This window comes from Garra rufa, chromosome 11, assembly GCF_049309525.1.
Source record: "Garra rufa chromosome 11, GarRuf1.0, whole genome shotgun sequence".
Classification (NCBI taxonomy): Eukaryota; Metazoa; Chordata; class Actinopteri; order Cypriniformes; family Cyprinidae; genus Garra; species Garra rufa.
Window position 1 is genome coordinate 30190564 of NC_133371.1, and position 12157 is coordinate 30202720.

Sequence of the window (12157 nt, forward strand, 5' to 3'; positions counted from 1 at the left end):
TGTGCCGACTAAATTGGATCTGACCGTTATGTCGCACCACACAAGTGTGAGTAACGTGGTCACTATTGCCTTGTCTGTTATTACAGATCATATGATATGTACTGAGTACACATGTATGTTCACACAATAAAAGAAAATTGTCATCATTTACTCATCCTCATGTTGTACCAAACCAGTTTGACTTTGTTCTGTGAAACACAGAACTTCTGCAAAACACAGAACGTTTGCAGAAGAAAGACAAACATACAGGTTAAATTTTTTTTTAAATCTAGCCCAAAAATTGCACATCGCGTCATTGCGCAAAACCAATCAGCTTAGAAATTATTGACAGTGACCAATTTGACACGTCTGGTTGTATCAGAAAATGGACAACAGCATTACGTTATGATTTTATTTGCGCGAATAACATGAAAAACATCTTGTGAGTAATCTAGTATTAATACGATGAGAATGTTCGCTTTGTGTTTGGCGTGCAGCATTAGACAAATTGGAAAATATGTAATACATAACTTATTTTTACTTTTTAATTAAAAAGAAATGTCGACCAAAAGTACAGAACAACACAGATATTTATTTAAAAAATGTCTACGACTTCAAATGCCAAATCCTTGTAACTAACAATATTCTGAACCAGCAAAAGTCAACAAAAATAAGCATCTCTGGCAGACATAAAAAACTGCTTCTTCATATACTGCATGATGAAGTAAAATGTAAACAGTTGTAGTATACAACTTCCAAACCAGCTTGAATTCATATCCAGTCATAAACCACTGAAAAACAGATTCAAGGTGACAACGGAGAAATTACCATTAAGCAAGATAGACAAGTTGAAATATGAGCATATTTCTCACAAACTTTCATTATGAATATTACTTAAATGGCCCTTGACAATTGTACTAAAATATTTTTGTCAGCTGTCTTGAGGATAATTTTGCGTTGGTAATCTTACGTTGGCAGACATTTGAAAGACACCATATATTGCACATTATCACTCATTAGTTGCTATAGCCAATTCACAGCTGTATACATTGCATATGTATTCAGCTAATTCAATAAGTGCTGTGTACAGATTAGTTCTTGTGGCTTTAGATTAAAGATACACATTGTGGAATGTTAACAGCGTAAAAAAAATTGAAATATAAATCCAAAGATTTTTATATTTTGAAATATAAATATCCTTTAGAAATCCAAATTAACTGCATGTTGGAAGGTTTCACCAAAGATCGACAAACTTCAAATGACAAACATCACAAATTACATTTGGCCTTCATTAACACTTTACGGTGTCCCACTGTGTAACACTTCACTTGACATTAAAAAGTTTGTACCACAGCAACAACTTCTACACAACTGCTGTCTATTAAATCAATATCACAAACCTTAACTGGTATCAACATAGTACACTTATCATGGTCCCATGCATGACATAGAACATCTTAGGCCAAAACAAACTGCCAGTTCGTGAGGAGGATTTTGATTCCCTTGATTACCGAGACGACCGACGTTGCAGGGTTCAACTTCAAAGTGTTTGCATCACCTTTCTTGCATTTGTCTCTAAAAACATAAATGCATCCGTTGCAGCTGGCCACTTTCCATAGAGATGGCACGCAGCTCCACACTTCAGGGAAACGCAGCCGAGTGAAGCTGTCCAGGAGTGGGTTATAGCACACCAGAGAGTCGCCCTCTGCCACCACAAAAATAAGGTCCTTATGGGCAGTAGCATGCATACATCCAGCAAAAGGCAGCATGTAGGGCTTGGTCTGACACCTCTGTGTGGCCGTGTCGAAGCACTGGATAAGGCGAGATGGTTTGGTAAAGAAGTCCATGTCATTTTCCTCCCCACCCAAAAGGTAAATGGTTCCTCCCAAATTGACTCCGGCTGCTCCTGACACGGCTGTGTCTAGTTGAGTGGTCTCTTTCCATATGTTGTCCTGCACTGTGTATGAAATGACAGCATTGGAGAGAGTGTCTTGGAGGGTCTTGCCTCCCAGTGAGTATATGGCATCCTCTGTGGACACAGACACTAACGTGTGGTGAAGACGGTCCCGGGGCAGAGGGGCGCAGCGCTCCCAGTCCATAGTGTGCATGTTGCATTTCCACATGCGTCGCGGTATGGAGCCCCCTACAACATAGAGATCAGGCCCATGCTTGCAGGCAGCCGTGATCTGGTGACACAAGCTGTTCTGGCCGCTTACGCTGATGGCGTCGTCCTCGTCACAATGAAGAGACACTGCCAATGAGTGTGTGCGTGTGTCTTCCTTGCCAATTAAGTATATGTGGACTTTTTCACCAATCTCCTAAAAGACAACAAAGTCAAAAATGAGCATGTGATAAAATACAATACTGATAAACAGCAGTTGCTTGTCAATATATTAAAGGGGACATTGCATGCAAAATTCACTTTTACATGGTGTTTGCATATATATGTGTCTTAGCAGTGTGTGGGCACAATCAGCCTATAATGATATATATCCATTCGCTACTTTTTTTTAATCCCCCAAAAACCTAAAAAGTTTCAATTATCAAGCCGTTTTGATTCTCTGAGCAGTATATCGTCATACTGCTCAGGCTCCGCTCACGACCACTGATGGACTGTCCCGTATTAGCATATTTCCGCCCTCAACCAATGTCCACCATTTTCTGCACTCAAGCAGCTGTAGTGACAACAATATCTCTTAAGCAATGCAGGTGTTTTGTTGGATGAAAAAGTGAACAAGAGTCTAAATTTTCTCCTGACATCAGAGCCACTGAGGATGCAGTGGATTAGTCTTGTTTTTTTATGGTAGCAGGTCACCAAATGCACAAAAAACAGAAGAGAGGGGCATATCATTTAAAGAGATATGCACCAAAATGGGTCGCTTTGAACAGAGCTGTTTTTGACAAGGTAAAAAGGGTGTTGTTTTTCATGACCACTGAGGAATTTTAAAAGTACAAGTTTTAAGAATCATACCAACTTGTGGAAAATTGGCATCCCGTGTCCTCGTTAAAGTAAGGTTTCAATAATGATTTCTGATCGTACTACAAAGTAGGAAAATGTTTTGCCGTGTAAGTCATTATTTTCCAGTAAAGTGTTTAGGATTTTTTTTTTAGAGGTTTTGTATAATTATAGTAAGTATATACAGTGGCGGCCAAAAGTATTAGAACACTAGTATTATCACCAGCTAAAAATGGTTTTAAGTGTTATTTTTAACTTTTGCTGTAATGTGTCAGTAGGAAATATCAGTTTACATTTCTAAACATTCATTTTGCCATTAATTGTAATAATCCAATGAATTTTTTGTTTGCACAAGGAGTCTGACAACAGCCAGTGCTCCACACAGAGATCTGAAACTGAGACAGACTAAATCCAGAAGAACTGTGGCAACATCTCCAAGATGCTTCAAGAGACCTACAAAGCTACCTGAAAAACTATGCACAAGTGCACCTTGGGCAAAAGCTGCTTTAAACGCAAAGGATGGCCATTTACAGCATTTTTACACAAGTGCCTAAAACTTTTAACAGTATTGTAGCTTTGCAGGTAGGTTTCTTGAAGCATCTTGGAGACATTGCTACAGTTCTTCTGGATTTAGTTTCTGTTTGTTCTGTTTCTTCAAGTCATTCCAGACAGACTGGATGATGATGAGATCAGATCTCTGTGTGGAGCACTGGCTGTTTTCAGACTCCTTGTGCAAACAAAAATCTCACTGAAATATGACAATTAATGGCAAAATGAATGTTTGGAAATGTAAACTGATATTTCCTACTGACACACTAGATCTTTTAGCTGGTAAAATACTGGTGTTCTAATAATTTTGGCCACCACTGTAATTTTCAGCTATGAATGTGAATTGTCTTTGCAAAGAAAAATGAACAATTAAAAAATGGTGTTAGGAAATATAAATTAAAATATTATACATTATTTAAAAATAAATATTTATTTAAAATGCAAATATTATACGCTTACAATTATATGTGAAAAAAAACAAAAAAACAATTTGAAATAAAGATAATTTATCATTTTTTTTGTGATACGACCAGTTAAAATTTGGGGATTGTGAGTAGAAATCTTAACTACAGCTCTGACTGGGCCAGCTCAACATTGTGATGTCTGTCAGCCATCGGCGATGGACGATTGCTTTGTTTATCGTCCAACCCTAATTTCAATACAGCATTAAAGGTAAATAATTGCCTAAAATACTGTGAAATGTTCATTTAAGCAATCACTAACCTTTAAGCTGTCCAGAAGCATATCAGAATACTCCTCTCGTTCGACTTTGTTGTGATTTATCCAAGATTCAATAGCTGCAGTTGGATTTTGTGAGCTTGGCACACCATCTAAAAAAGCAGATACAAATTACAGACACAAGTTTACACAATCTCTGACTCTTTCTGATCACAATTTCTCATCTAAACTGAAACCAATTTGCTGTTAAAGGGTTATTTTACCAAAAAAATGTAATTCTGTCTAACCCTCTAACCCTCAAGTCGTTCCAAACCTGTACAACCTTCGTTCATCTTCGAAAGACAAATTAAGATATTGATAAAGATGAAGATGAAGATATATGAAATCGTACTCGGTTACTAACGTAACCTCGGTTCTCTCAGAGAGGGAATGAGTACTGCGTAGCTTACGCTAGGGGAAAATCCTTTCCGCGAGAGATATTGAAGCCAAAAAATTATCCTTAATTTTGTATTAATGTAAAACGCGTTGCCGCAGTGAGCAGACATAGGCGAGGCGTACTGCGTGCCTATTGGCTGCTCCGCAGCAACTGCAGCACCTATCGAGCGAGGCTTGGCGCGAAGTCAGCTCCAATGAGTGCATTTCGCGCCTGACACGTCATCTCCCGCCGAAAGTGGCGTGATCCCAGCCTATAAATATCGCTCGCAGGTAGCTACACTCTGGTTTTTTCATCATAAGAGCGCCCAGAGCAGACGCTTGCACGGCAAGGTACGCAGTACTCGTTCCCTCTCTGAGAGAACCGAGGTTACGTTAGTAACCGAGTACGTTCTCTTACGAGAGGTCACTCTTACTGCGTAGCTTACGCTAGGGGAACGCCCTGTAAAACGCCGTGCATGCCAAGATCTGATACCATAGACCCTAGGGCCGTAGCCCGGGGTTCATACAGTGCTTAAACATATAAGGGGATTAGTGCCCTAAACACACTGGCTCCTGGTGTATCCGGGCAGGTAAACGGCCTGGATAAACTTAGAACGTGGGTCCAGATATCTGCTAATATCTAGACCGACAGCAATTTGGCCTGTAGGGCGGGAACCTCCAGGTTGTAGAATCTTATAAATGTAGACGGAGAGGCCCAGCCTGCCGCCGTACAAATATCTTGCAAGTCGATCCCACTCGACCAAGCCCACGACGAGGCCACGCCCCTCGTGGAATGTGCTCTGACACCCAGCGGGTATTGCATGCCCTTAGACTCGTATGCCAGTGCAATAGCATCCACTATCCATCTGGATAAAGTCTGTTTTGACGCAGCCATTCCCTTAGAATGCCCGTAAAACGAAACAAACAGCTGTTCTGTCTGTCTAAAAGCAGACGTGCGAGACACATAGACTCTTAGCGCTCTAACTGGACATAAGAGTCTCGCGTCAGCCTCTCCATCCACAGCCGGTAAAGCAGACAGTGCGATGACCTGTGCTCGAAACGGTGTGTTAATAGACTTTGGCACGTATCCGTGCTTGGGTTTGAGTATGACTTTTGAGTCGTTGGGCCCAAACTCCATGCATGTCGCGCCCACGGAAAGCGCATGCAAGTCTCCCACGCGCTTCACTGAAGCGAGCGCTAGTAGGAATATAGCCTTAAGAGACAGATATTTTAATTCAGCCGCCCGTAGTGGTTCAAATGGTTCGCTCTTCATAGCGTCCAACACCACAGAAAGGTCCCATGTTGGGACTGAGGGCGGTCTGGGTGGATTTAACCTTTTAGCTCCTTTAAGGAAGCGGATGATTAAATCGTTCTTCCCTATTGACTGACCTAGCGTTGTCCTCGAGAACGCTGCTATGGCCGCCACATAAACTTTGAGCGTGGACGGGGACCTGCCCTTGTCCAGTAGCTCTTGTAGGAAGGAAAGTACATCTGTCACACCACAGTCTGTGGGTGTGGATCCACGGGCTGTGCACCAGTCCGCAAATATCGACCACTTCGATGCATAGAGCCGTCTAGTAGATGGAGCTCTAGCCTGTGTGATCGTTGATATCACTCCTGTGGGGAGTTCATCATATATTCCCTGGTGACCCATACATGAAGGGACCACAGCTCGGGATGGGGGTGCCAGATCGCGCCGCCCGCCTGCGAGAGGAGGTCTCTCCTCACAGGTATTGGCCACGGTGCGATGCTCGTCATCTGCATCAGCGCTGGGAACCAAGTCTGGTTTCCCCAAAACGGCGCTATCAGCAGTATTGCACACCTTTCCTCTTTCACCCTCTCTATCACCTGAGGTAGGAGAGAGACTGGGGGAAAAGCATAAAGAGGACGGCGGGGCCACGTATGGGCTAGCGCGTCCTTGGCTTTGGAAAAGAATTCTGGGCAATGAGCGTTGTCCTGAGATGCAAATAGATCTATCTCCGCTCTGCCGAATATTTTCCATAATAGCTGCACCGTCTGAGGGTGCAGCGACCATTCGTCCGCCGGAACATTGTTCCTGGACAGTCTGTCTGGTCCTACATTTAGGGTCCCCCGCACGTGCGCTGCCCTTAGCGAGCACAGGTTGCGATGAGCCCATACCAGAAGGCGTTCTGCGAGTACATGTGGGTTTCTGGACCTGAGTCCGCCCTGGCGATTTATGTAAGCCACTACCGATGTGTTGTCGGAGCGGACTAAAACATGACTTCCCTTCAATAGGGGAAGAAAGTATGTCAGCGCATTCTCCACTGCTATCATTTCGAGGCAGTTGATGTGCAGTGACTTCTCTCGTTCTGACCATAGGCCGAACGCCGGTCTGCCCTCTAGCAGTGCCCCTCATTCCAAGGTGGACGCGTCCGTGGACACTACTTTCACCCTCGAGGGTCTCTCTAGAGTGACACCCTTTCGGTACCAGTCGGCTGCTCTCCACGGCATCAGGGCTGTAACGCAACTCTGATCGATCGTGAGACGGAGTCGACCGGACGCCCACGCTCGGCGCGGCACGCGCGCTTTCAGCCAGAGCTGCAGTGGGCGCATGCAAAGCACCCCTAACTGTAGAACTGATGATGCTGAAGCCATAAGACCTAACACTCTTTGAAAGGTCTTGAGCGGGGCAGACTTGCTGCGGCAGAGCGCGCTCACTGCGCTCTGAACGCTCAGCGCGCGCACTGACGAAAGCTTCGCTTTCATTGCCAGCGAGTCTAATTCTATGCCCAGGAAGGAGATATTTTGGCTGGGGTTCAGCGAGCTTTTCTCCCAGTTGACTTTCAAACCCAAGTTCTCGAGGTGATCGAGTAACATGGTCGTGTGTTCCCTGAGCATTGAGTGAGATTGCGCTAAAATCAGCCAGTCGTCCAAATAATTCAGTATTCGCACGCCTTTCTGTCTGAGCGGGGCGAGCGCTGCATCCATGCACTTCGTAAATATACGGGGTGCTAGGGACAAACCGAATGGCAGGACTGTGTACTGATAAGCTTGGCCCTCGAAGGCGAATCTCAAAAATCGCCTGTGACGCGACGCTATCTGTATTTGAAAATACGCGTCTTTCAGATCCACTGACACAAGCCAGTCTCCTCGGCACACTTGCGCGAGGATTTTCCTGGTTGTGGGCATTCTGAACTTTCGCTTCACTAGCGCTTTGTTCAGTTGCCTTAGATCTAGTGGTCACTTCGGCTCGTAGCAGGTGTGCTGCATCTGCCTTTATCGTGGTCTCGACGCGCGCCGTGTAACGGCGAGGGCGTCGTCGAAACTGGAGCGAATAGCCTCTCTTTATAATGTCCAGCACCCATTTTGAGACCCCTGGGAGTTTTTCCCATGCATCTGCATGTAATGCGAGGGGGTAGGTGCGAAGCGCGCTCCGATCTGTTACTAACGGAGCCGCTTCGGTGTCTGTGACATGCAAGGCTCGGGGTACGCTGACCGCGGGGACTGCTTTCTCTGTGTGTATATGTGGTTGCGTGGTAACGGGCACATTTAACACACTCGATGCAGCTTTTAGCCGCGTAGACTGGGCGTCGTTCGGTTTACAGAAACCGTAAGACCTGCCTGATGTAATATGTGTGGGCACTCTGGGGTGGGCACATATACCACATGCGAAGTAGGTGAAACTGTAGCGAATAGCCTCCTTTAATAATGTCCAGCACCCATTGTGAAACCCCTGGGAGCTTTTCCCATGCATTTACCTGTAACGCAAGGGGGTAGGTGCGAAGCGCGCTCCGATCTGTCAATAACGGAGTCGCTTCGGTGCGTTGTGACGCACGAGTGACTGTGACATTCGAGGCTCGGGGTACACTGACCGCGGGGACTGCTATCTTTGTGTATATATGTGGTTGCGTAGTAACGGGCACATTCAACACACTCAGCGCAGCCTTTAGCCGTGTAGACGGGGCGTCGTCCGGTTCGTTTTTACAGAAACCGTAAGACCTGCCTGATGTGATATGTGTGGGCACTCTGGGGTGGGCACATTTATCACATGTGAAGCGCAGCCGATTCGGGTCGACTTTATGTGCGCGGGTTTTGTATGACAGGATGTGCTCATGTGTATGCGCATGCGAGCTACACACAAAACACCTTCGGCTACACCTTTAATTGGGTAGCCGTGAGAACGGCTCTTGAGTGCAGACAAGCAGGCTGCAGCGCCGGCTTGATGACTGCGGATAATGCTGGAACAGCCACATTTCTTGGAGCTGAGCGAGCGAATACTTTCGGTGGGAGTCTGGCAGCCGCGGGACTCGCGCACCGGCGTTCAACACTCCAAACAGCGTTCGCCTGCATAGAGCGAACGCACTCCTGGTTTCGTTTTTACAGAAACCGGTTGACGTGCATAATGAGGTGTCTGTGAGCACTGTGAAGCGGGCACATTTAACACTCCAAAGCATAGAGTCAATGCACTGTTGGTTTCGTTTTTACAGAAACCAACAGTGCATAATGTGGTGTCTGTAGGCACTGTGAAGCGGGCACATTTACCACGTGTGACGCGCAATCGATCTGAGTCGATTTTATGTGCGCTGTGCTTGTGTGTAGAGATGAGCACTGGTTAGTGGGCATATTCTTACAACACGTGAAACACCATCGGCCGTGGCCGGGACACCAGATAATACACTTTATTGGGAGTTTATCTGTGTAGCCGTGGAAACGACTTTTGTGTGCAGGCAAACGGGCGACGGAGCCGGTTTGTTGGCTGCAGAAAACACTGGAACAGTCACATTTCCTGGGACTGGACGAGCGAATAACTTTGGTGGGGGACCGGCAACAGCGGGACTCGTACACCGTCGTTTTCCTAGTTGCTAGGACGATTTCGGAGGCTCAGGTTTCAACTCAATCCTGGGTCGCGGGCCGCGTCTGGCGAGGCGGCGGCCGGACGAGAAAAACATCAGAAATCGTAAACCACGGGTGCCTCTCAGCAACGGTGAGAGGCCATGCTACGCAGCGCTGCGTCTGAGCAGAATGCGCGTTCCCGCTCTGGCGGGAAACGGAAATCCTCTTCCTCCTTCATGGCCCCCCTCGTCAGCGGCGTCGATGGAAGCGGTGGCATACAGCGGCCGCTTTACGTCCGGAACAGAGGCTGACGAGGTCGATGAAGCAGGCGGGCGAACCGGCGAGCTTTGTCGGCTGAAGGAAGGGTCCGGGGCCCGCTGGGCACAGCGCTTTTTACGGCGCGACACCGCGCGGGCGGGGGAGCAGTCTCAGTGAAGAAGGCAAGGCAAGTCCTCAGAATCGCCATTGGCATCTGCACGAGCCGTATGAAAGCATCTTTAAAAAGACACTTTGCTCTCTTAGAGAAACAGTGTGTATCGCAGCGGCGACACACACTGTAGATTATAAAAGATTATAAAGGATATAGGCGCCGGAAAGCGCAGCAGGAAGGCACGGAAGGCGGCGTGGCCAGCAGCTCCAATGGCTCGTCCCGCTGAGATGCTTGCAGTCGACGGCGGCTTCTTCTCCGGCTCCAGCGATGCGTGAGCTTCGCTTGAAGGATGAAAAAATCAGAGTGTAGCTACCTGCGAGCGATATTTATAGGCTGGGATCACGCCACTTTCGGCGGGAGATGACGTGTCAGGCGCGAAATGCACTCATTGGAGCTGACTTCGCGCCAAGCCTCGCTCGATAGGTGCTGCAGTTGCTGCGGAGCAGCCAATAGGCACGCAGTACGCCTCGCCTATGTCTGCTCACTGCGGCAACGCGTTTTACATTAATACAAAATTAAGGATAATTTTTTGGCTTCAATATCTCTCGCGGAAAGGATTTTCCCCTAGCGTAAGCTACGCAGTAAGAGTGACCTCTCGTAAGAGAACCAAGAGCTTTCTGACCCTGAATAGACAGCAATGCAACTGACACGTTCACGGCCCTGAAAGGTAGTAAGCACATTGTTAAAATAATCCTTTTGGTTCAGTGGTTCAACCGTAATTTTATGGACCCCTGATGTCACATGGGCTGTCCCTGCTACCTTTCTGGGCCTTGAATATGACTAGTTGTGTTGCTGTCTATGCAGCATTAGAAAGCTCCCAGACTTAAAAAAAATGTCTTCAATTGTGTTCCTAAGATGAACGAAAGTCTTGCGGGTTTGAAACATGAGGGTGAGTCATCAATGAACCCATTAAAGCCATTCACTCACCTTTAATGATATCAATGAGAAGGCATAATGGCAAGTTCAGGAACTCCTCTGTCTGGTTGAGCTGAACCAGGTGAATCTTCGCACAGTGTTTGGCAGCCGTATACAGCTCCTGGTCACTGTGTCTGTCCGCCAACCACATCACCTGAAATAAAAAGTATTCAACAGTTGTCTACCAATTCAGCTGACCTTTATCAAAGCATTTTTTGTGTAACAAAAACCAAAGGCTTCACCTGGAGGCAGTTCTTGACATCCACAGTTCGTGACAGGAATCGAGAGCACTCCTCAAACAGGGCAGTGAGCTGATACATATCAGCCATCTCATAAGTGTCCTGCAGATCTTCAACCCTTAATTTGATCATCCCATGGTAGATGTAGTCCACCAGCGACTGGAAGACCTGTGCGCTGACATCCTTCAACTCAATATTACGATCATAAGCTTCTCTAAGTTTAGAGGTGAACATGGACCTGAAGAAGCTGCTTTGTGCTGAAAGCACCAGGCGGTGAAGCTGGAACTCTTTGCTGTCCACCGTGATGGTGACGTCTGCAAACAAGCCATCCTCCAGACACAAGTCCATGATGCTTTTCACAACACGGCTGGAATGTGAGCGATCTGTGAAGGTGTAGCCCTGGAAGTAGTTTTCATCCCCTGATGGACCTCCAACACTGTAACCCCCATCATCACTGGACTCCATGGCGCCTAAAGCAGCTTCACCTGAATACTAGATGAATGACTTACTGGGTCAGCAGTCTCTCAGATGGATACATTCATGTAACGTTTTAACTGTTGACTTGGTAAGGCTGAGATTTAACACTCAGTTTGTAACTTTAAAATGTGAAGCCATATGCAAAACTCTTTATGAAGAAAACTGCTTGCTATCCACACACACAAACAAAATCATAGAGTTTAATTAACGTTAGATATTTATATGTGATTTTGCATTAATACGGTTACACCACTAAGCACTTCGCACAGTCAAATGATGTCCATCTATGGTAAACTGGCCAGCTATGTAGCTAATGCTAATTTAAGCCATCTAGATTAAGGTCTGTTTAACTTTTCTTGTTTTAACATCCTAATGAGTCCACAATCGAGAAAACAATGTGTCAGATGTAAAACTGCAGACAGCACATGCGCGTTATTATTTATAAATGTTAGCATGTGTTAAATCTTTGCCATACCAGAAGACTGCTTGTGAAAGTGAGCCTCAGGAAGTAAACAGCACATTCTTCGTATGGACGTCATCGCGTGTTTACGTGACTCTCTGCTGCGCCCGTGTGTTGGAGGCCTGTCATTGTATTGCATATCGAAAAATATGTATATACACATATATTTTTTATTTTTTTAAACGTATTCTGAAGTAGCTTAGTTTTTTATTAAGCTCTAATACACACGCAAAAAATCGTACAATTATTTACAATAAAAGAAAATA

General features: G+C 45.8%; 1 protein-coding gene across 1 annotated transcript; it reads right to left on the bottom strand.

Moving 5' to 3' along the window:
* Positions 1–499: 499 nt before the first annotated feature.
* Positions 500–11931, bottom strand: kbtbd4 (kelch repeat and BTB (POZ) domain containing 4). The gene is made up of 4 exons (XM_073850645.1): positions 10958–11931; positions 10728–10869; positions 4208–4314; positions 500–2297 (listed from the first exon to the last, which is right to left on the bottom strand). The coding sequence occupies exons 1-4, from the start codon at positions 11417–11419 to the stop codon at positions 1437–1439; spliced, it is 1572 nt and encodes a 523-aa protein (XP_073706746.1). The 5' UTR covers positions 11420–11931; the 3' UTR covers positions 500–1436.
* Between the last annotated feature and the right edge of the window lie 226 nt (positions 11932–12157).

Bases quoted from the DNA above. Each gene is read 5' to 3' on its own strand.
- kbtbd4 (XM_073850645.1), bottom strand. From the start codon at position 11,419: ATGGAGTCCAGTGATGATGGGGGTTACAGTGTTGGAGGTCCATCAGGG. The intron at 10,870-10,957 runs GTGAAGCCTTTG...TTTTTATTTCAG, and splicing joins ATGTCAAGAACTGCCTCCAG to GTGATGTGGTTGGCGGACAG. The intron at 2,298-4,207 runs GTTAGTGATTGC...GTTGTCTTTTAG, and splicing joins TGCTTCTGGACAGCTTAAAG to GAGATTGGTGAAAAAGTCCA.